This window comes from Phyllobates terribilis, unplaced genomic scaffold (assembly GCF_046119375.1).
Source record: "Phyllobates terribilis strain yellow unplaced genomic scaffold, ASM4611937v1 Scaffold_1__5_contigs__length_1240528914, whole genome shotgun sequence".
Taxonomy (NCBI): Eukaryota; Metazoa; Chordata; class Amphibia; order Anura; family Dendrobatidae; genus Phyllobates; species Phyllobates terribilis.
In genome coordinates this window covers 813,532,673-813,557,731 of record NW_027362761.1, presented here as the reverse complement: position 1 = coordinate 813,557,731, position 25,059 = coordinate 813,532,673, and the positions used below count along the sequence as shown (strand labels likewise).

Here is a 25,059-nt window from a genome sequence, read left to right as displayed (position 1 = left end):
AGAAGATTTGCTAGCTTCCTTACCTCTCCTTCAGAAGGCTACGAGATTTCTAACAGGTGCCTCAGCAGAGTCAGTCAGAGTAGCTGCTAGGTCCTCTGTGTTATCAAACACAAGACGAGCGCTTTGGCTGAAGATGTGGAACGGAGATATCGTATCCAAAGTCAAATTTTGCCCCATTCCCTTTCAAGGCGAGCTATTAGAAAAGACATCAGGTAAATATCCTTTTGTCTATCACAGACCCAACCTCCACAGTACAGAGGGAAGGGGAAGAATGGACACTGGAGTTACCCCAATGGGGGAAGAGGTAGGAACATTTTTTCAAAACCACCGCAAGGATAGACAATAACACCAGGCATGTAGGGGGCAGAATCTCAGAGTTTTTTTTCCCAGTGGCAGACAATTTCCTCAAACCAAAGGATTCTAGAATCAATAAGGAGGAGGGGGGGGGGAGTAAAGATTGAGTTCTCCTCCTACCCGCCACAACGCCTAACAATAACCTCCCTTGCAACTCAAAAGCTACAGGAGGTTCTGATGTCCAGGCTCCAAAATCTGAAGACGTCAGGGGTTATCTCACCGATTCCAGAAATAGAGCACTGCAGAGGTCATTATTTTTGCCTATTTTTAATACAGAAACCAAGTGAAGCCTACAGGATAATTATAAATCTAAAATCCCTAAACTAATATATCGCTCACAGAAGATTCAAGATGGAATCCATAAGATCCACCTTCCCTCTGATAGACAAAAACTTTGTTATGGCAACTGTCGATTTGCAAGACGTCTATTACCATCTCTGGAAATACAAATTGGCCTATGCTTTTCCCAATTCCCATTTTACCAAGTACAGTGCAGAAAATCAGGACGGACGGAGTCAATATATGACACGCACAGTGTAGGAAAGACAAAGTGCAACACGAAGGGATGAGAGGAAGTGAGCCCAGACACTAGGGATAAGGGGAGTGGAGACCTCCTAGGCTGATCTAATATCACCCTGTCTCCCCTACTGTCCCTATATTGGTTCCCCACAAATCGCCGAACAGGACACCTAAGCCCTGTATATCCCTAGATCTAGGCCCTGGATAGGGAAGGGGGGATGAGCACTGGTCAGTCCCCACTATAAACTAAAAACAACAAGGGAGACAAACACAGGGGGGAGAAACTTTGCTTAAGCAGACTTCAGAGAGATTACACCAAACATCCTCCAGAACACCAGAGAGGAAGTAAGCCGACTGCAATAGCTCCAAGCCTTCACAAGGGAACATGTGAATATCACTGGCGCTTCCCTGTAGCAAACTGAAAATGTTTAAACACCCAAACCAGGGTGTCAATCAGAGCAGGAGGGAGGTAGCCGCTGGGTCCTAAAGTAAGACATATTTAAAAAAAAAGTCTGTAATGCCAAACGAAGTGACCTTCTGCAACCAGTTGCAGAATGACTGTCTGCTACATCTGACACACCCATGACAATATAATTTTTATAGCACCCTTCTGGCCAAAAAGGAGCTGGTTTGGGGCATTAAACAGCCTGAATTCGGAGGACCCACTTATCCTCCATCTGTTCCATGACCTTCTACGCCACGAGCTTCTACGCTTCTAAGTTCAATTTGCCATCCAGCCCTGCAGAATCTGTGTCTGGCTGCTTGGCTTCTGAAGCCGATATCTTAAAGGAAAAAGGTGTGTCAGACAGGGTCATAGGCACCCTTCAGAAGAGCAAAAAACAGATAACTAATACCATCTATGGAAAAATATGGAAGACCTTTATTTCATGGTACGGAGCGGTTTCTCCGGATCTGTTTCATCCAGATATACCCAGAATCTTAGATTTCCTACAGGATGGTCTGGAAAGAGGCTTAAAACCTAGTACTCTTAAAGCCCAGGTGTCAGCCTTAAGTTCCTGTTTCGACCAACAGTTGGCAAGTCATCAGTGGATAAGATTCATGACCGCAGATTCCTGGGTACACCCAAGAAGAGCCAACATAATCCCACCTTGGCACCTAAATATTGTCCTCAAGGGTCTAACGCTGCCTTCTTTTAAGCCAATAGCCTCAGTAATTTTAAATAAACTATCCTGGAAGACAGCTTTCCTAGTAGCCATAACAACGGTGAGGAAAGTTAGTGAACTGCAGGCTCTATTGATTAGAGAACCATATCTAAAAATCCTACAACATAGAATTATGTTCCGTCTAGAACCATTTTTTTTGTCAAAGGTGACATCAGAATTCCTCATGTCTCAGGAGATAATCCTCCTGTATTTTTGCCAGGATCCCAAAACAACAGAAAAAAGGAATTTTATTTGTTAGACATATTGAGAACCATTCTTCACTATCTTCAACAGACAGAGTCCTGGAAGAAGGACCATAATCTCTTTGTACAAAACAAAGGAAAAAAGACTTCAAGGAGTACCATAACCAACTGGATTAAGAAAGCAATTTATGAAGCATATAGAAGTCTATTGCCTCCGGAGAATTTGAGTGCTCATTCCACAAGAGACATGTTCCATCGAGCAGATCCGCCACCTGGTCCTCGGTCCATACCTTCTCTAAGCATTATAGATTAGATTTAACGTCTAATAAGAATTTAGACTTTGGGGAGAAAGTCCTCCACGCAATTGTCCGCCCTGATAATATTATTTTGTATGCGAGAAAATGGAATTAGACTTACCAGTAATTCTTTTTCTAGGAACCCTCCAAGACAACACTGGTAATTCCCGGCCGTCCTTCATTCCTTGGTGTTAAATAAATATTTAGAACACTGAGGATAGGAAGTGGGGAGGGGCTATTTAACCTCTTTGTGTTTCCTTTCCCTATTATGGTGGGGAGGCAACCTCCTGCTGTGCTGTCTTGGAGGGTTCCTAGAAGAGGAATTATCATTAAGTCTAATTCCATTTTCCCTACATTTCACAAAGTGAAACCTTTCTATGTGATATCATGTTTTGGATTTCCCCATGCATCAGATATATTCTTTGATTTGCAAGCGTTGTTGCTCCACCTCATGCAAGGACCCTACCCCTCAACAAGTAAGAAACATAGATCTTCTTCTATTATTAGTATGCTACAGACCCTGTATCTTAACTCAAAACACTTTCTTTTTTTATACATATTTTTTTTTCCCAAAGAACACTTAAAGGGAATGTGTTAGCAGATTTTTGCTATGTAATCTGATGACAGCATGATGTAGCAGCTGAGACACAGAATTCAAGGATGTGTGCTGTTGTTTAAATACAATGAAGGTTTTATCACCAGGAGATTATCACTAATTGGATCACAGTGCACACGAGCTCTGGTCCAACTCTGCCCCCAACTCTGATTAGAGGCTTACTGTGAATAGATAATGTACACAGAAAGCTGTGGTGTGGGCAGGGTTAGCTTTCTGAGCTCTGCTGCATCTAAAAGCTCTGATTGTGTCACAACTGCTGCATCCAGTAAACTAAGTGATACGTAGTTGGAATTAGGGTCTCTTTTTTTGCTCTCAGGTGAGGTAGCAAAAACCCGGTGACTGATTCCCTTTAAGATTAGACTGAATAAAAGTTATGTTTTCTATCTGATGTAATGCTATAACATATATATTTTGTGTCTTTAGTTTACATCTACCTTACGTCCTCGAAAAAAAAAGGAAAAAGCTAACAAGACAGAGGAGGTAGAGGACCTGCCTTGTCAGGAAACAAATGAAGACAACACCTTATCAAATTGTCCCCCACAACCAAGATTTGGTTCATTCTCATACAGTGCCACTCCCAGTCTCTTACCTGCCTATAAGGGCAAAAGATCTGCAAGCAGCCCAACTACCATGTCAATTGATAGAAGGGAGATTTCGAAACGAGTTCGGGAAGCTGTGGATAAAGAGCTTGTAAAATGTCGCAGAAAAGTGGGTTTCACAGATACCTACATAGAGCCTAATAGTCCATTGTCTGTGACTGCGTCTGAATCTGATTCTGGAGGAACACAGGACTATGACATGGAAGATGAAGAAAGGAAACAGGTATTCAAAGAAAGACACTACATTCTGGAAAGGGGTCCCATCAGTTGGACAACCAGAAACTTATCACTTATCCACAGGATAGGTTTTTATGGTGGACCAACGACTTTAAAAAAGTAGTCTGGCAACTTTACATATTTTTAGAAACTGCTCAGAATAGTGAAAAATAATTACCTTATTGTTTTCCATCACTCCTGTTCCAACTTCTCTCGAGTCCCAGTCGGTCTCTGAACTTTTGCTGCATACAGAAAGGTGACAGCTGCAGCCAATGTGGCTGTAGGGATGATGTGTTGTTCACTGCTATAATACCACTGCTGTTATAGAGTGAGGTATGAACCACACTGACAGACTCTTGTTATAGGAGGAGGTCTAGACTACACAACCAGACTACTGTTATGGGCCAGACTACACAGCTGGGCTGCTATTGTAGGTATTATAGGGGAAGATCCAGTCTTTACAGACTGACTGTTATAGGGCAAAGTCCAGACTACATAGCCAGACCGCTGTTGTAGGGGGTGGTTTCTTTGGAGAAGGACCAGACTACACAACCAGACTACTGTTATGGGCCAGACTACACAGCCGGGCTGCTATTGTAGGTATTATAGGGGAAGATCCAGTCTTTACAGACTGACTGTTATAGGGCAAAGTCCAGACTACATAGCTAGACCACTGTTGTAGGGGGAGGTCAAGACTACATAGCCAGACCGCTGTTGTAGGGGGTGGTTTCATAGGAGAAGGACCAGACTACAAAATCAGACTGCTGTTACCAACAGAGGTTGAGATTGCACAAGTGTTATTGGGAGTTATCTACACTATACAGCGAGGCAGCTATTAAAGGAGGTAGTCAGACCACAGTCTCACTGCTGTTACAGAGGAAGATCCAAACTACAGAGCTAAACTGCAATTAAAGGGGATGGTACAGACCACTTGACTAGACTGCTTTTATGGGGGAGGTCCAGACTTCTGCTACAGGGCAAAGTTCAGATGACATACCCAGACTGCTGTTATACAGGTGGTCCAGACTACACTACAAGACTGCTGTTATTGGGGAGGCCCAGACTACACAACCAGACTGCTGTTATGGGCCAAAGTCCAGACTACAAGGTCGGATGGTTGTTATAGGGGTGGACCAGATTACACAGTCAGACTGCTAACAAAGAGTGAGGTCCTGACTATACAGCCAGACTGTTGTTGTAGGTGTTCTAAGGGAAGAACCAGACTACACAGACAGACGTCTGTTACTGAGGATGGTCCAGACTATACAACTGGACTGCTGTTACAGAGGGTGGTCCAGACTACACAGACAGACGTCTGTTACAGAGGGTGGTCCAGACTATACAACTGGACTGCTGTTACAGAGGGTGGTCCAGACTACACAGACAGACGTCTGTTATAGAGGGTGGTCCAGACTATACAGCTCGACTGCTGTTACAGAGGGTGGTCCAGACTACACAGACAGACGTCTGTTACAGAGGGTGGTCCAGACTATACAACTGGACTGCTGTTACAGAGGGTGGTCCAGACTACACAGACAGACGTCTGTTACAGAGGGTGGTCCAGACTATACAACTGGACTGCTGTTACAGAGGGTGGTCCAGACTACACAGACAGACGTCTGTTACAGAGGGTGGTCCAGACTATACAGCTCGACTGCTGTTACAGAGGGTGGTCCAGACTACACAGACAGACGTCTGTTACAGAGGGTGGTCCAGACTATACAACTGGACTGCTGTTACAGAGGGTGGTCCAGACTACACAGACAGACGTCTGTTACGGAGGGTGGTCCAGACTATACAGCGGACTGCTGTTACAGTGGGTGGTCCAGACTACACAGACAGACGTCTGTTACAGAGGGTGGTCCAGACTATACAGCTGGACTACTGTTACAGAGGGTGGTCCAGACTACACAGACAGACGTCTGTTACAGAGGGGGGTCCAGACTATACAGCTGGACTGCTGTTATAGGGGGAGGTCCAGACTACATAACCAAACTACTATTATAAGGAAGGCAAAGTCCAGTCTACACAGCCAGACTGCTGTTATAGGGGTGTTCCAGAATGCTCAGTCGGACAGCAGTCATAAAGTTGATAGATAATACTAAGCCAGTAGAAATGACCAAAGAAAAGAGAAAAGTAGCCCTTTTAATGTTAGTTTGTCATGACACAGATAACAGACAGCGCAGATAAAAAGAAATAGACCCAGATCAGGATATAATTTCTAACCCGGGCAGTGGGACAAGCAGAGAACCATGACATAATATGATCCACTCTTTAGGTAGTGAAGAATAGTGATCCAGTATTTAAAATATAATAATTTCAACAGCACAATGCGTTTCGATGCTCAGAGGCCCCTTTATCAAGTATACAGGGACAGAATGCAAAGCAGACTAAGCCTTTAAGTATATATATACAGTACAGACCAAAAGTTTGAACACACCTTCTCATTTAAAGATTTTTCTGTATTTTCATGACTATGAAAATTGTACATTCACACTGAAGGCATCAAAACTATGAATTAACACATGTGGAATTATATACTTAACAAAAAAGTGTGAAACAACTGAAAATATGTCTTATATTCTAGGTTCTTCAAAGTAGCCACCTTTTGCTTTGATGACTGCTTTGCACACTCTTGGCATTCTCTTGATGAGCTTCAAGAGGTAGTCACCGGAAATGGTCTTCCAACAATCTTGAAGGAGTTCCCAAAGATGCTTAGCACTTGTTGGCCCTTTTGCCTTCACTCTGCGGTCCAGCTCACCCCAAACTATCTCGATTGGGTTCAGGTCTGGTGACTGTGGAGGCCAGGTCATCTGGCGTAGCACCCCATCACTTTCCTTCTTGGTCAAATAGCCCTTACACAGCCTGGAGGTGTGTTTGGGGTCATTGTCCTGTTGAAAAATAAATTATGGTCCAACTAAACGCAAACCGGATGGAATAGCATGCCGCTGCAAGATGCTGTGGTAGCCATGCTGGTTCAGTATGCCTTCAATTTTGAATAAATCCCTAACAGTGTCACCAGAAAAGCAACCCCACACCATCACACCTACTCCTCCATGCTTCACGGTGGGAACCAGGCATGTAGAGTCCATCCGTTCTCCTTTTCTGCATCGCACAAAGACACGGTGATTGGAACCAAAGATCTCAAATTTGGACTCCTCAGACCAAAGCACAGATTTCCACTGGTCCACTGGTGTGTCCAAACTTTTGGTCTGTACTGTATATATATATATATATATATATGCACAATAATGACACCAAATGAAAGGAACACACCAGGGGGTGCATAAAATATAACAATCTGTATCATAAGAAAAAACATCAAAATTCTATCATAAATGTATGTTATAAGGGAATCATAAGCCATTACTAAAAAAAAAGTTACCGATACCGATACCACACAGATAGATTGATGTCATAGAGATTCAACCTGACTGCTTTTATAGGAAAAGGCCCAAACTACCGAACCATATTGATGTTGTAGGAAGAGGTGCAGAGCAGACTACACAGACTGCTGTTATAGATGAAGGTCCAGATTAAATAGCTGGATTGCTGTTATTGGGGGGCGTTCTATTATTGGGGGACATTCATACTACACAGCCAGACTGCTGTTACAGGGGGTTGTCCAGACCACAGTCATACCGCTGTTATTTTATTATTTATTTCTGCACTTGATATTTTTGCAATGTGCCTCTGTGTAAATCATTTCTTAGCGCAATACAAAGTACGTAACTAGTTTTTACAATCTCTATTTTCCACAGATTGTCGACATTCTTTGGAGCGATCCCATGCCTCAAGAAGGGTGTAAATCGAACAATGTTCGCGGTGGTGGGTGTTACTTTGGTCCAGATGTCACAGAAAAAATCCTTCGAAATCATGGGCTACAAATGTTAATCAGATCTCATGAGTGTAAGCAAGAAGGATATGAGTTTTGCCATAATAGAAAGGTATACAGAACTGCTGTTGCTTTTTAAAGTAAATCTGTAAAAACAATCAAATGTTAAATATTGACATTTAATTTAATTAACATAACGCATGTAAATCATTACTAATTAGAGATGTGTGGATCCATTCACAGGATGCCAGTCAATCAACCAAGTTAGTAGTCTCTGGCCCCTGAACTGGAGGCATGCGATTCTCTAACTGAATAGCCAGGGCTTGCATCATGCAGCTATGTTGACATCGCACCATCAAATCAAAAGCCGCACCGGCGATCCTGGAAAGTAAGAGATTCACAGGCCTCTCATCCAGCAGCCAGAGGCTACTAACCTAGCCGATGGATCACAGTCTCGCGAATCGATCTGCCCATTTCTGTTACTAATAATTTTAGTGCCAGAAGACATGAAATGATAAATACTCTTGTCATTTACCAATCTCAGCTAGGTCTGGCTAAGAGCTGTATTAGCATGCCATTGGAGATTTAATATGACTGGAGCTTTATTGACTGTTACAATGGAAGAAAGCATATTAGGCTAAGTTCTCACTCATACTGTCTCCACTGAGCACTATTGGGGTCCTGTTTTTCAGGGATTCTAACATAAACCCCGACCTAGTGCTCTGTGGAGGGCTTGAGTTTGACCTTAGCTTTACCTAACAACAATGCTAGCAAACATGGTATGCTAAGAACATGTCCTATAGAAGCTCCAGCTGCACAAGTAATAGATTAAAATGTAAAATAATTTGCAGTAAAGTATTGTGAAGTCTACACATTTTTTCCAATGAAAAGTGTTTGTATTGTTTTATAGAATATTATCAAAAGATATAATCAGCCCCACTGATAAAAGCTCAGATGTATTTAACACAAAGGTGCACAGTTCTAGCTGAAGACAATACCACGCAAGACGGCACAACACAATAATAAAGAATAGATGCCAAGCAATACATGGGTTTACTTGTAGCTATATGAGGGGTGCTGTTAGGTATTGTCCATAAGGGTTATGACAGTAAAGTGGGCCAGTAAGAAGGGAACTGGGCACAACCTGAGACCCTCACTAAAGCCGAATTCATGGAGGAGAGTGTGGGGGGGGGCAACAGTACCGAGGATGGAGACTGCAGAAGTTAGAAAAGGGAGCCCAGGAAAGGGATGTAATAAATTAGCTGTAGTGTGATAGGTGAGGGTAGATTGAAGGTTGGACCAATGGAACCAGGTATTATTGTGTAATGCACACGCCCGGGCTGAGCGGCGTGTGCGTGTGATTCCACTGGACCGTGCCGGAGAGTGAATGCCTGGAGGGGCGTAACTAGGTATTCACCCGATCCGACCAGGGTCGCACGACGGCATACGACGCCAGTGCACCAAGGAGGAACCGAGCAGAGGGACCAGGTGCTACTCCAGGACAGACCCCGGACACGGCTGTTGACCCACACAGGGGAATACAGGAACAGACTGGTTAGGCTGGCACACAGACTGGTGGGAATAGGCAGGCACGACTGGTATGCAGGCAGGCGGGTATGCAGGCAGGGGGGTACAGGCAAGCACGGCTAGAGTGCAGACAGGAAGGCACTAGCAGGTAGGAATACAGGCGGGATAGGACCCAGTACACACTGGGACTCTGGAACAGAACCACAGATGTGGCGGACAAACACAGCAGAGTGAGGCCGCCCAGAGAGGTGAGCGAGAGCAGGGCAGGACGAGACCGCCCGGAGCGGTGAGCAAGAGCAGGGCAGGACGAGACCGCCCGGAGCGGTGAGCAAGAGCAGGGCAGGACGAGACCGCCCGGAGCGGTGAGCAAGAGCAGAGCAGGACGAGACCGCCTGGAGCGGTGAGCAAGAGCAGAGCAGGACGAGACCGCCCGGAGTGGTGAGCAAGAGCAGAGCAGGACGAGACCGCCCGGAGCGGTGAGCAAGAGCAGAGCAGGACAAGACCGCCCGGAGCGGTGAGCAAGAGCAGAGCAGGACGAGACCGCCCGGAGCGGTGAGCAAGAGCAGAGCAGGACGAGACCGCCCGGAGCGGTGAGCAAGAGCAGAGCAGGACGAGACCGCCCGGAGCGGTGAGCAAGAGCAGAGCAGGACGAGACCGCCCGGAGCGGTGAGCAAGAGCAGAGCAGGACGAGACCGCCTGGAGAGTTGAGCAAGAGTAGAGCAGGACGAGGCCGCCTGGAGCGGTGAGCAAGAGTAGAGCAGGACTGCCGGAGCAGTGAGCAAAAGGATAAGAGCGGAGCGAGACTGCCGGAGCAGTGAGCAAAAGGGTCAGAGCGGAGCGAGGCTGACGGAGCAGTGAGCAAAAGGGTCAGAGCGGAGCGAGGCTGCCGGAGCAGCGAGCAAAAGGGTCAGAGCGGAGCAAGGCTGCCGGAGCAGCGAGCAAAAGGGTCAGAGCGGAGCAAGGCTGCCGGAGCAGTGAGCAAGGCAGAGCAGGCTAGAACCGCTGGAGCGGTGAGCAAGGCAGAGCAGGGGGGACAGGAATCTGTTCACACGGAACAGACAGGAAGGGAAAGGCAGAGCCAGATACCCACAGGGTACTTGCAGTGAAGTAGCGAGTGGACCACAAACTCACAAACGGGAGTACAGAGACAACAAGCAGGAGTTAGGTACGAGTTCAGACTCTGCAGAAAAAGGAAAATAACGGACATAGAGAAAAAACAGGTAAAAGATAGGAGAGAGTTCAGACTGGAACTGAGTGTACGGAGGAGACCGACACTGCAGCAGAATACAGGAGCGGGTCTGGGAATACGGCCCCCAGAGAGGCGGGACGAACAGGCAAGGAGCGTGTTCAGACAGGACAAACAAGATACAGGAGCGGGTCTAGGTAATCGGCCCCTAGAAGGCGGGAGGAACAGGCTAGGAGCGTGTTCAGACAGGCCTGGAAATACAGCCTCCAGGATAGGCAGACAAGAGAACACAGAACGGGACCTGGCACCTTCAGAGTGAAAGCACACACTGAATGAAACACAATGCTCAGGCATGGGTTAATTGGAGCAGCTGGTTTAAATACCAGGTGACAGACAGCAATAGGCTGAGGACGCACAAGGGGTGTGCCCACAGCAGGTACAAGAAGCAGGAAGTGATCGGGCGCCGCCCTTAAGCAGCAGCACACAGAAGCAAACAGACAGCATGGAGGGAAGCCAGAGAGACATTCTGGATTGGAGATCAAGTGCGCGCTCTTGCACAGTGGAAGTTGGACCACTATGCAAAGACGCCGCCAGGTATGTTACATATTGTATCAGTTTGATTCCTTTGGAAATCGATAGCTCCCTGCATTGGATGTAGGCCACTTTGGAAAACCATTCCTTCATAGTAGGGGGTTCTGTAGAATTCCAATGCCTTGGGATAACCGTTTTAAAGCTTGTGGGTGGCTATAATTTAAAACAACACAGAAGAAAAGAACATAAAGTCATGTAAATGTACTGTAGAGAGAAAAATGCTATAATTATGAAATACACTTCACCTTCTTTCTTTTGCATTTGCTTTTTATAGGTCCTGACAATATTTTCAGCTTCAAATTACTATGAAATTGGCAGTAATAAAGGAGCATATGTAAAGCTGGGTCCTGATCTGGTCCCTCATTTTGTGCAGTACCAAGCAAACAAATCTACAAACACTCTTACCTTAAGGCAAAGGTACTGTTCTGTGCACACTTAGTGGTTAATCTTTGCCAGTTTGGGGTCCAGGTTTCTTAGTCTTTGTACGTATTTTGTGTTCCAGAATAAGTACAGTAGAAGCATCTGCACTCAGGGCTTTAAGGGAGAAGCTATTTGCTCATAAATCAGATCTCATCCAGGAATTCAACAGATATGACAAGAATAAGTCTGGTAAATCAAATATTACTTGACCATTACAGTAGAAATCTTTATTTGATATATAGAAGTTCATAGTAAAGTCTTGAGGTTTGCATGTCAGAGTCTGTTTTGTGGTCAGCATCTTAAATCATAAAACATTTGGTTTACCTATACAGGATATATTACACTAAACGACTGGGCAACTGCACTAGAGTCCGTCCTTAATCTAGGCCTGCCTTGGAGAATGCTTAGGCCACAGCTTGTCCGAAATTCAACGGATGGACTGTTGAGATACAAAGAGTGGTTTGATGAACTTGCTGTATGCCAACCAGTAAGAGAGGTAAAACTAATTGTCACTTCTTTTTGGGGTTTAGTTGAATTCTTTCAATACAAGGTGCTTGTTAGATGACTACATTGCTTGAATTGAGGCTGGTTGATGTGACACTGTCTGTGAATGTGAATGGGTGTATGCTTGTGTTTGAAGCCAAACTGTAATGGCATTATATTCTGACTTTGATGAAATACGTAAAAGAAGAAGATGTCTCCTGTTCAGTGTGATTGTACTTCGGACTCTTCCTTGTTATCACCCTGGTCCAAAGGTTGCCAACCGTACAGAAATTCCAGGACAGTCTGTAAAAATAGGGCAGTTTTTTACCCTCTCCGTAGAAAAATGTAAAGTGTCTATGATTTTATTGAAGCTGAGAACTTATACAGATTATTTTGTGTGTAATTATCATATTATAGTTTACAATGAATGCAGTTAATGTCTACATATCTGAATTATTGGCGATAGACATGGATCACTTCTAATCATAATGATTTATTGTGGTTTTCCAATGTGTCCATAAAAATATTATCTCTTCGTGTTTTTTTGATAAGCTGTCCAGAAAAAAATTAAAAGTCATGTTGGCAACTCTGCCCTGGTCTATGTGGAATTCAGTATGTTAAAGAGAAGTTGTCACCAATTTTTTGCTGCCTCATGTGGGAGTAGCATGATGTAGGCACAGAGTTCCTGATTCCAGCAATGTATCACGTACTGGTTGCTGCAGTTTTGATAAAATCACTGTCTCTGCAGCAGATCTAGCTGTGCTCTGAATGCTGAGCCCTGTATAACCCCGCCCACATCACTGATTGGCAGCTTTCTGTGTACACTGTGAATAGACAGAAAGCTGCCAATGAGTGGTGGGAGAGGGGTCATACAGAGCTCATGCATATGGAGAACTACATGATAGCAGGTTTACTAGTCCTCTAATGATAATCTCCTGCTGTTAACACACTGATTTTATCAAAACTATGGCAAGCAGCTCAGTAAATGACACATTGCTGGAATCAGGATATCTATCGCTACATTATGCTGCTCTCAGATTAGGTGGCAAAAACCTGGTGACAGATTCCCTTTTGATATATGTGAATATGGACAAAACTTACCGTTTTGGTACTGTTATGATGTTTATTACTGAACTTTTTTTCTTTTTTCAAAGTAAAGCTTTTTTTTTTTTTTTAAATTATAGCAAGTTATATTTCACTTCTAAGGAAGAGATTTTGTGCTATGTAGTATACCTTTTATATGGTGTAACATCTCTCAACACTGATGGCCATGAATGCCAACTGTTAAAGGAGAGAACTTCTAAAATGGCACATGATATATTAAAAACTCGTTCATAGCTGTCCCTTCTCTGTCACTGCTCTCTTGCATTAAAGTGACTCTTCACTTATGAACACTATTTGAGACTTGATATATAGTTCTAGGGCTAACATGACAACTTTTTCCATTTAAATTAAAATATGAAAACAAACATATTTGTATGACAAGTACAAATCTGAAAAATGAGAAAATCAAAGGTATAAGTAGGTGAGATAATAAAGTGCATGGGTAACTCCGGCACACAAGTAGTAGAGGATGGAATTTATTCACACATCTAAGAGCGGTAGGATGGGGTAATGGAGGGACCCATAAAAGTCCCAGAGTCCTGCCTCAGAACTTCTCCATAGTATTCCAGATGGAGGTGTTTAGGCATTTCAGAGAGCAAGCAGCATTCATTCCACTGGTAATCATTATGTAAGACACCCACAACACCTTAGCTATGCTACTGGTATTGTGCAGGACAGTCTAGTTTGTCTAGAGTCCGATGGAATGAAAAGATCACACTTACCAGAATTGAAATGACCAGAAAAAAATATTCATTCTATATGATTATAATTCTATATAATTTCTATACATATAATTACTCATTAATTCTTTTTGTTAGCCATAAATCATTGGCTGCGGTTACATGCTGTATGTACACTGGGTACGGAAAGTATTCAGACCCTTTAAATTTTTCACTCTTTGTTTCATTGCAGCCATTTGATAAATTCTAAAAAGTTCATTTTTAATTTATCATTAAAGTACACTCTGCACCCCATCTTGACTGAAAAAAAAAACAGAAATGTAGAAATTTTTGCAAATTTATTAAAAAAGAAAAACTTAAATATCCCATGGTCATAAGTATTCAGACCCTTTGCTCAGACACTCATATTTAAGTCACATGCTATCCATTTCCTTGTGATCCTCCTCCTACTTCTTCATTGGAGTCCAGCTGTGTTTAATTAAGCTGATAGGACTTGATTTGGAAAGGCACACACCTGTCTATTTAAGACCTCGCAGTGCATGTCAGAACAAATGAGAATCATGTGCTCAAAGGAACTGCCCAAGGAGCTCAGAGACAGAATTGTGACAAGGCACAGATCTGACCAAGGTTACAAAAGAATTTCTGCATTACTCAAGGTTCCTAAGAGCACAGTGGCCTCCATAATCCTTAAATGGAAGAAGTTTGGGGCTACCAGAAGTCTTCCTAGACCTGGCCTTCCAGCCAAACTGAGCAATCGTGGGAGAAGAGCCTTGGTGAGAGAGGTAAAGAAGAACCCCAAGATCACTGTGGCTGAGCTCCAGAGATGCAGTAAGGAGATGGGAGAAAGTTCCACAAAGTCAACTATCACTGCAGCCCTCCACCAGTCGGGCCTTTATGGCAGAATGGCCCAACGGAAGCCTCTCCTCAGTGCAAGACATATGAAAGCCTGCATAGAGTTTGCTCAAAAACACACGAAGGACTCCGAGAATATGAGAAATAAGATTCTCTGGTCTGGTGAGACGAAGATAGAACTTTTTGGTGATAATTCTAAGCGGTATGTGTGGAGAAAACCAGGCACTGCTCATCATCTGCCCAATACAATCCCAACAGTGAAACATGGTTGTGGCAGCATCATGCTATGGGGGTGTTTATCAGATGCAGGCAGAGGACGACTGATTGCAATTGAAGGAAACATGAATGCGGCCAAGTACAGAGATATCCTGGATGAAAACCTTTTCAAGAGTGCTCTGGACCTCAGACTTGGCTGAAGATTCACATTCCAACAAGACAATGACCCTAAGCACAAAGCTAAAATAACAAAGGAGTGGCTTCAGAACAACTCTGGGACCATTCTTGACTGGCCCAGCCAGAGCCCTGACCTAAACCCAATTGAGCATCTCTGGAGAGACCTGAAAATGGCTGTCCACCAATGTTCACCATACAACCTGACGGAACTGGAGAGGATCTGCAAGGAAGAATGGCAGAGGATCCCCAAATCCAGGTGTGAAAACTTGTTGCATCTTTCCAAAGAAGACTCATGGCTGTACTAGCTCAAAAGGGTGCGTCTACTGAATACTGAGCAAAGGGTCTGAATACTTATGGCCATGTGATATTTCAGTTTTTCTTTTTTAATACATTTGCAAAAATTTCTACATTACTGTTTTTTTCAGCCAAGATGGAATGCAGAGTGTACTTTAATGAGAAAAAAAATGAACTTTTTAGAATTTAACAAATGGCTGCAATGAAACAAAGAGTGAAAAATTTAAAGGGGTCTGAATACTTTCCATACCCACTGTATGTCTGTTGCAATGAACCCTCTTTTTTCTTTTTCTATAAGTTTTGTTAATCATATTATATGCATATTCTCACCCACTATTTGGCATATCATCTTTATCATTGGCAGAACTTACATTCCAGTTTGCTGGAGGCTCTCTATAGAAACAGATCAGACTTGGAAACAATATTTCGGATTATTGATAGTGACAGCTCAGGTGAGTACGAGAGTTGCATCTATCAATGCATTGTTCTGATATTTTTATTTGTAGTGGTGCTGATAGACCTCTGCTGTACCAACAGCTCTACTGAAAAAAAATCAGAAGAAACCTGGATGTGATATTGATAAAAAGTAGTACTAGAGTATTCATGCTTCATATTGGAAGATAAACTTTCTGTGGCTCTCAGGGTACTCATTGCTATAGGATGGTTTTGTAATAGTCTAGGTTCACATCACGTTTTAGCCACATGTCAGTGGCTCCTTTTGAACTTTTGTCTGAAGCCCTGAAAAAACAGGTTCATTGGCTATGACCTGCGATATGCTTACTGACGTCAGCGCTCACAGTGTGAGAAATAACTCACCCTGCAAGTGGTGACGTCAGTGAAGTTACCGCAGTTCATCGGCTATGAACTGCGATAACCTTAGTGATGTCAGCGCTCTTGGCAGCAGCCAGATTCACATGTTACTGTCATTGTGTTCCGGCGATCACATTACTGATGTCACCGCTCAGCACTGCATCTGGATGTAGCAGAGTCGGGGGTTGTTGTGGGATGGATTTAAGACGGACCCCTTTGGATTTTTTTATTTTTTAAAGGTAATAAATGGGTAAAGGAGGGTTGAGGAGTGCTTTTACAATGAAACGTCTTTTCTCTGTGTGTGTGTTTGTGTTTATTACTTTTGACTATGGGATTAGTAATGGGGGTGTCTTATAGACACCTCTCCTTACTAACCCATGGGCTTGATATCAGCTGACATTGCAAAGCTGACATCAACCCCCAAACCATTACCCCACTTGCCAACGCACCAGGGCAAGCGGGAAGAGCTGGGCTAAGTGCCAGAATTGGTGCATCTAATTCGCCATTTCTGAAGTGGCTGAGGGCTGTTGATATTTGTCTGGGAGGGGGCCAATATCCCTGGTCCCTTCCCAGCCTATTAATATCAGTCCGCAACTGTCTGCTTAGCCTTTGCTGGTTATTAAAAAATTGTAATAACCAGTAAAGTCTACGCAGACATCTGAGCTGATATTAATAGGCTGGGAACCTTTATGGATATTGGCCCCTTCCCAGAATAATAACACCAGCCCCCAGCTGTCTGCTTTCCCTCTGCTGGTTAATAAAAATAAGGGGGGCCCCACGCCATTTTTTTCATTTAATGTTATATTTGCTACATGTACAGTACAATACATGTACAGTAAACTACACACGTACTGCACTAATTATATATCTCATTGACATCTTTCTATCTATATATTTATTCTGGGAATCTACTGTACTCTGCTGATGAAATGTTGGGTTTCCTATGAAATGGGTGCATAAAAATCGGACGCACACGCATGATCCGTGTGCCGTGAGATTTTTTTTTTTTGCATTGGTGCCATTTTATGCGGCCATACACAGCATGCTGCTATTTTTTCCCTCACCCCAATTTCAGGTGAGGAAAAACTCACAGATGAACACTGCCTAGTTGAATAACATTGTTGCGAGTGCAATGCGATTTTCCCCCTCACCCATGACAGCACACCTTGAGAAAGGGATCCAGCCCAGCAAGAACAGGACAACCCTCTGAAATAAAAGGGCGGTACCTCTCCCTCGCTTCAGTTGGTTTCCTGTCCTTGATGGGAACCTGTCGGAAAGAAGATGTTCATACTTTCTTGGGCCTGTTCCGGTGTGGAAGAGCGGGCGCCAGCCTGTGCAACGTGTTCCAGGTTCCAGAAGCGCTATCCGTGGTTCCCTGGAGCCGTGTCCGAGCGTGCGCAGGCGGTGAGGAGGGCTCCAGCTCCCCGCAGACCGCTGCACTGTCCTCTCCCTGCCGCAGGCTCCTGGCTGGCCGCATGTTGGGAGCGGCGACTTCCGGGTGTTACGCGCCTGACGTCACGACGCGGTGCATGCTAGGAGAGGCGTGCCCGATGAAGTCGGGGTGGGCGGCACACGGATCCATCATGGCGGCGCCCTGTAAGCGCTTGCCGGCCGGCTTCTGAAACCGTGGCCAGCGGGCATCAGGAGGGGGGAGGACACCTGAACCGGAGGAGGTTCCGGATATGCTCTTTTTTAGGTGGGGGGGTTGTACTGGTAAAACGATGCCTATATTCGTGCTTGTGGTATAGCAGCTATGGCAGACCAGGACAGCCAGGAGCAGCACCAGCTGACCCCTCCACCTCAGCAACGCCAGCGGAAGCAGTCGGACGCCTCTCACACGGACAGCCGCTCCAGTAACCGTAGCGGCAGCAGGAGAAGTAAGGTGTCGGACGCTTCAGAGCCATCCAGAAGTGATTCATCTTATGTCCTGCCACAGCCTCCAAATCCGGTACCCTTTTGTGACTTCAGGGATGAGTGATCTTCATGAATGTCACTTAATAATAATGGAAAGTTATTATGTGCCTCATTCCTTAGGAACCTACGAAGAGTAGCGCCAAACAGAAGCACAGGGTTTGCGCCTTATGCCAAGTCCCCCTTTCCATAGATTGGCAGAAACAGCTTTGTGCTAGCTGTATTAACCAAACCATAGCGGGGAGCACCCCGGATTTTGCTTCTAATTTAAGATCCGTAATCCGCACAGAGGTTCAAGATTCCCTAAAAGGCTTACTTAAGGGGAAAAAAAGATCCCAGTCGGAGGATCCTTCCTCAGTGATTCATCATCCTCCTCTTCATCAGACAGTGGTAGGCCCTGTTTCCCTATTGAGGGTACGGACAAGTTGGTCAGAGCTGTCAGATCAACCATCGGGTTGAGGGAGGAGGAGGCAGCCAGGTCCCTGGAAGACATTATGTTCGCAGGCCTGGAGGAAAAAAAAGAGTTGCTCCTTTCCAGTGAATCCTAAAATTCAGACCCTTATAGACCGGGAATGGACGAAGCCTGAGAAATCGGGAGTGTTTCCATCATCCTCTAAAAGAAGGTACCCCTTCGAGGATAGTGTCTCTGGGTCCTGGGATAAAATTCCTAAAGTTGACGGGTCTGTCGCCCGATCATCCAAAAAATTGTCCCTACCCCTGGAAGATTCAGGCAGTCTAAAGGATGCTCTAGAAGAGAAGGCAGACTCCTTCCTGCGTCACACCTGGGAAGCGGCGGCAGGGGGCCTGAAACCAGCGGTAGCAGGCACTTGTGTCGCTAGGTCACTCATGGTGTGGCTTCAACAATTAGAAGACCAGCTCAAGGATAAAAAGATATCCAGAGATAAAATCCTCTCCAATCTACTTTTACTACAGGAAGCGTCCGCTTTCCTTGCCGACTCCTCAGCGGATTCGGTTAAACTCGCTGCCAGGTCTGCAAACTTATCTAACGCTGCCAGACGAGCCCTGTGGCTCAAGGGTTGCCCAGGAGACCTGCAGTCTAAACATAAACTATGTTCCCTTCTTTATGATGGTAAACTCTTGTTTGGCCAAAAATTGGATGAGCTTTTGGAGAAGGCTGGCGACAGGATGAGAGGTTTCCCAGGGTTCACGGGGGACACAAAAAGGTCCTACCTTCGGAGGAAAAGATTTAACCGGGTCACCCTCCGGGAGAAAGGAAAAGATGGGAGCCCAGATCTAAAAAAGACTCTGGTTACATGTATGGGGGGCCATTCTCCAGTACCAAAAAGTCTTCCCAATGATGCAAGGCTAGAGGTCGGGGGAAGGCTTTCCCATTTTATCCCAGCTTGGGAAGCCATTACTTCAAATCCCTGGGTGTTGAGTATCATAAAGAATGGCCTAAAGATACGCTTCAGTCAAATCCCTCACCGAACCATCATGATCACCCCCAGGAGGAAGTCCAGGGAGGAGCAGATAGCCCTAGAGTCGGAAGTGCTAGATTTAGTCAACAAGCAGGTCCTTCACGAAGTTCCGGATTCACAAAGGGGAAGGGGATTTTATTCCCCCTATTTGTGATAAAAAAAACAAATGGGTCCTTAAGGACCATTATCAACCTCAAAAGTCTAAATCAGCTGATAGAGAACCTGACTTTCAAGATGGAATCAGTGAACTGTGCAGTAAAACTCCTACACCACAATTGTTTCATGGCAGTTATCGACCTAAAAGATGCCTATTATCATGTCCCAATCCATCCAGACTACCAGAAGTACCTAAGGGTAGCCCTATTCAAGGGGAATTGAGGCATTTCCAATTTACTGCCCTTCCCTTTGGACTCTCGATAGCACTGAGAGTGTTTATAAAGGTTATAGCGGAGGTGACAGCTTTTCTCTGAATCAAAAATGTGGTGATTGTTCCCTACTTAGACGACTTTCTGGTAATAGGGAAATCAGAAGACCACTGTTCCTCTCAACTTTTAGAGGTCAGGACAGCCTTACATCAGCTAGAATGGTTGATAAATATTCAAAAATCAAAACTATCCCCCTCAAAGACTCAGATCTTTCTGGGCTTGACCCTAAATTCCCAACTCCAAGCCTGCTTCCTCCCGGAGGAAAAGGTTTGCAAAATAATCAGCTTGGTCTCAAGGGCCATAGAGTCTCCAGTGATGTCCCTCAGAGGAGCAATGTCCCTACTGGGCTCCATGACATCCTGTCTCCCAGCAGTCAAATGGGCCCAAGGTCATATGAGGCTTCTTCAGTGGGAGGTCCTGTCAGCACAAAAATCCTTCAACGGACATTTAGAAAGAGGACTATCTCTTTCCCTAGAGACGGTAGACTCCCTCTCATGGTGGACAAACAGGGAGAATCTGACCTCAGGCTTGCAGTGGTCCAGACCAGTCGACCATATAATTGCAACAGATGCAAGTGGCTTCGGCTGGGGGGGTCATCTAGCAGATCTCTCGATTCAGGGGCTCTGGCTACGTCACGAAATAGGGACATCATTGAACCTAAAAGAGCTTTTGGCAGTGGAGAAATCCCTAATAGGCTTCCTTCCCCATATACAGGGTCGCCATGTCCAGATCAGGTCCGACAATCGGACGACAGTGGCTTATATAAATCACCAGGGTGGAACAAGATCACGCTCCCTGATGGCAGTGGCAAACAGAATCCTGCAACTAGCAGAACAGCATCTCCCATCCCTCAGTGTTCTTTACATCCGGGGGGTGGAAAATTCAAGGACAGATTTTCTCAGTCGCCACACTCTAAGACAGGGAGAGTGGGCTCTAAACCTGATAGTCTTCCAGCAGATTATCCAATTCTGGGGGTCACCGGACATAGATTTGTTCGCCACCAGGGCGAACAGGAAGGTGGAGAGATTCTGTTCACTAGATCCGACAGAAAATCCCTATGCTGTAGACGCTCTCCAGATACCCTGGAAGTTCAGGAGGGCCTATGCTTTTCCACCGATAGTAATGATTCCGTCAGTTGTGAGGAAAATTCGGGAGGAGGGGGCAAGGATAATTCTGGTAGCCCCCTTTTGGCCAAAAAGACCCTGGTTCTCCCTACTTCGTCTAATGTCGGTCTCGGATCCCAGGGTTCTGCCGGACAGGCCGGACATTCTCATCCAGGGGCCGATGTTCAATGCACAAGCCAAAGGTTTCCATCTGGCGGCTTGGAATTTGAGAGGATGTTACTGAGGAATAGGGGGTTTTCACCAGGCCTAGTTTCCACCTTATTGGGTAGTAGGAAGCCCATAACAACTAAGATTTATAGCAGAATCTGGGGAAAATTCCAGGATTTTATAGACTCCCCGTTGTCGGATAAACCTCCAATTAAAGAGGTCCTAGAGTTTTTACAGAAGGGACGTGACCTGGGGTTAGCTACGGGAACACTTAAAGTTCAGGTGTCCGCCCTAGGGGCGCTCTATAATTGTAACCAGGCAGGGAACGGGTGGATCTCTAGATTCATTAAATCCTGTTCCAGAGCTAAGCCAGTTCGGGCTCTCAGAGTTCCTCCGTGGGACCTGAATTTGGATTTAAACGCACTCTCTGGCGACCCATTTGAACCCCTGCAGGTTATCTCTCCAAAGTTCCTCACCCTCAAAACCATTCTCCTAGCGGCCCTAACATCGGCCCGTAGGGTGAGTGACCTGCAGGCCCTTTCTGTCAATCCCCCATACACCCAAATTCATGATGACCGGGTTGTCCTACATACAGATCCAGCATACCTTCCAAAAGTAGCTTCCAGATTCCACTGTAATCAAGAGATTGTGCTTCCCTCATTCTGCAGTAACAAAAAAAACCTGGGGAGGTTAGATTCCACAATCTAGATGTTAGAAGGGCTTTACTATAGTACATAGACATGACTAGTGAGGCAAGGACCACTCCTTGTTTCTGGCCTTTCAGGGGAGTAGGAAAGGTCACGGGGTGTCAAAGGGAACTATTTCTAGGTGGCTTAGGGAGGCCATTTGTCTAGCTTACATATTTACAGGTGTTCCGGCACCGGACGGTATTAAAGCGCATTCCATCAGAGCTGTAGCGACCTCCTGGGCAGAGAGAGCAGACGTCTCAATTGACCAGATATGTAAAGCTGCTACTTGGTCTGCACCATCCACCTTCTATAAGCACTATAGGTTGGATCTATCCTCCTCTGACCTCACTTTTGGGAGAAGGGTACTTCAGGCGGTGATCCTTCCCTAGGTTGCTCATATTCTCCAAAATTCTCTCAAGCTGTGCTGTCATGGGTGAAGGGAAAACACCAAGGTTACTTACAGGTAAGCATTTTTTCTTGAACCCATGACAGCACCCGTAGTTTTCCCCCCGTCTCTTTCTCACACCCTGGTGAGCACTTTATGTTTTGGGTGTATATATATATTGTAGGTGTTGGCTATGTGTCTAACCTTTTCTGGAGGTCCTCTCAATGCTCTGTAATCAACTGAAGTGAGGGAGAGGTACCGCCCTTTTATTTCAGACGGTTTCCTGTCCTTGGTGGGGCGGATCCCTCTCTAAAAGGTGTGCTGTCATGGGTTCAGGAAAAACCGGCTACCGGTAAGTAACCTTGGTGTTTTTTTTTCACATTGCACTTGTCGATTTTATATGCAGATGAGAACGAACCCTAAAAGCGAAAAAATTATCCTGCAAAGGTATTAGTGATTCTTGTGCATGTGTTATTGCCACCTCTGGCGGCATTACTACCGTATTGCAACATGTAATGTACGACTGTGTCTCCCCGAGCAGGAGTCATTGCTTTATGTAGCATTATATGGCACGGGACCATTGAGGTGAGTGTGTTATGAATTGCATGAGTTTGCTAGAAAAAGAGCTACTCTTACTAAGCCATTTTACTTTCTGACTGACAGAAGGGGTTACCGCCTCTAATCCATATGACCTAGTTGGACATGTGACAAGTGGTTGTCCTAGGGAGAGCATTTAATGATCATTGCCAGGACTGTGGCCTTGCTAAAACGCAGATAAGATTACATATACTGCTGATTCTCAAATTCCTTTCATTTTATTTCTTGTTTTTACTATTTTGTAAATTTACATTTCAAGTTTAATTGGATTTTTGTTTCAGGACTCATTTCATTTGTGGAATTCAAACACACATGGAAACTGCTGAGCTCACACTTAAAAATAGATGTCAGTGATGAAGCCATCTGTAACATGGCTAAGAGCATGGACTTCAATAACGATGGTAATATAGACATCAATGAATTCCTGGAAGCTTTCCGACTGGCCGACAGACCGAACATTGAAGACAGAGAGGATTTTTGATGGAAACCAGACATTCTGATGAGATACATACCCAAGGGTCTGTGACAAGTACACAGACAAGTCCGTGAAGAAATGCGTTAGGTACCAAACTATGATTTTCAGAATAGCTGCCCACAATATCATCCGATTTCAGAAATATGTAAATACGTGTATTTCTACTTGTTTGTATCTATATATAGATCTTATAATTGTATAATACTGTATAAAAGAAAAGAAAGCTTCTTATACAAAATGTGCAGAACCATGTGAATAATAGCCTGACTAATGCTGTCTATAGACAGAATTGTTATTCAAAAAGCACTATTTTGATTATGCCCATTATTGCCAGACACTTATTACCCCTAGAATGAAATGAGTATGTTGTTTTTTGGACAGCAGTTGATAATAAACTTGCGCTTTTGTTATAAACAGACTATTTGCACCAGCATTGTTTGATTCATTTTTGCATGTTGGTCATAGAAGTTTCTAATGCTATGATCAAAATGAAACAAGTGATTATTCATCAGAAAACGTCTACGGCCATTTGAATTAAAGGGAATCTGATTCAACGTTTAGTGTAACTAAATAGAATGCATGGCCAAATATGTCATAGAAATACAAAGCCATGCATTCATGTAAGTGAAGAGAAAGTGAGCCTAGAAGTGCACTGGGGGCAGCCGATGCACTAGTCTAAGTGCGCTTTCACATTGCGTTTTGGCACCCATTCAGTGGCCCCGGCAGGGCTTACGGTACATCCGAACCCCCGGCAAAACGGGATAGCATATAATAGAGTGCCACTTTGTTAGTTATATATAGAGATGGCTATTCTTGGTATACACCTGTACACACCAGTTTTCTGTTTGGAAGTGACAGTCAGTCTTTTGTTATATTAGTGCCAGCAGAGCGAACATGTGCTCTGACGCGCATCATTTTCGGGCGTGTACGCCTACTGGAGATGGACACTCAGATGTAGTAGACTGTATCTGGGCGTCCGCCTCCAGTAGACGTATACCCCCAAAAATGATGCACTTCATAGAACATAGTCTATGGCCCTGTCGGCGAATACATCCGAGTCCCATTTTGCTGGGCGGTTCAGACTTAAGCCCCGACAGGGTCACAGAACCGGTGCTAAAATGCAATGTGAAAGCACTCTAACCCCAAATTCTAACTGGGTTTTCTCTGTGCTTGCAAAAAAATGTAAGCATTAAATACATGTATTTAAATAAACAAAAAAATTGTCCCTAAAGGTGGACAACTTTTTAAGGGTATATTCAGACAATGCAGTCAAATAGCAGCCTCAACTACCATGGAATCACAGCAAACTTGTTAATATACCTTTATAGTCCACGTTGATTACAGTACTCTTAAATTGCAGAGTAGTAGCACACATTATCAATGCTGGTTTTAAATTAAGCTCGGAGAAAGGGTCATAAACTGGGGCGGCGTTATCATTGCTGCAACCTGTGCGGTTGAAAAGGGGCCCAAAAGGTAGGAGGCCCATATCCACCTCCAAAGCAGGTGGAATTGTGCAATATGATGAACTATTGGACTGCAAAAGGCCCATATACTGTTCATGGACAGGGGCCGTCTTCTGTCTGTGTCCGCCAGTGAGCATAAAATTGGAAAAGTACATGCTGCTTAAACCCTTCATGACCTTTGATGCAAGTTTACATCATGGCGATCATGCAGGCACAACAGCTGTGCATGCACGATCGCCGAGCTCTGGCCGTCATGGCCAGGA

The 25,059-nt window shown here is 44.7% G+C and overlaps 1 protein-coding gene across 1 annotated transcript in view; it reads left to right on the top strand.

The window, feature by feature from the left end:
• The window catches only part of PPEF2 (protein phosphatase with EF-hand domain 2), a 104,796-nt gene extending 81,120 nt beyond the window's left edge, over positions 1–23,676 (top strand). The window contains exons 11-17 of the mRNA XM_073655213.1: positions 3,575–3,973; positions 7,728–7,913; positions 11,380–11,522; positions 11,608–11,714; positions 11,858–12,021; positions 15,696–15,783; positions 23,140–23,676. Of these exons, the coding sequence (XP_073511314.1) occupies positions 3,575–3,973; positions 7,728–7,913; positions 11,380–11,522; positions 11,608–11,714; positions 11,858–12,021; positions 15,696–15,783; positions 23,140–23,339 (1,287 nt within the window). The 3' untranslated portion in view covers positions 23,340–23,676. The remainder of the gene's footprint in view (positions 1–3,574; positions 3,974–7,727; positions 7,914–11,379; positions 11,523–11,607; positions 11,715–11,857; positions 12,022–15,695; positions 15,784–23,139) is intronic.
• Positions 23,677–25,059: the final 1,383 nt, after the last annotated feature.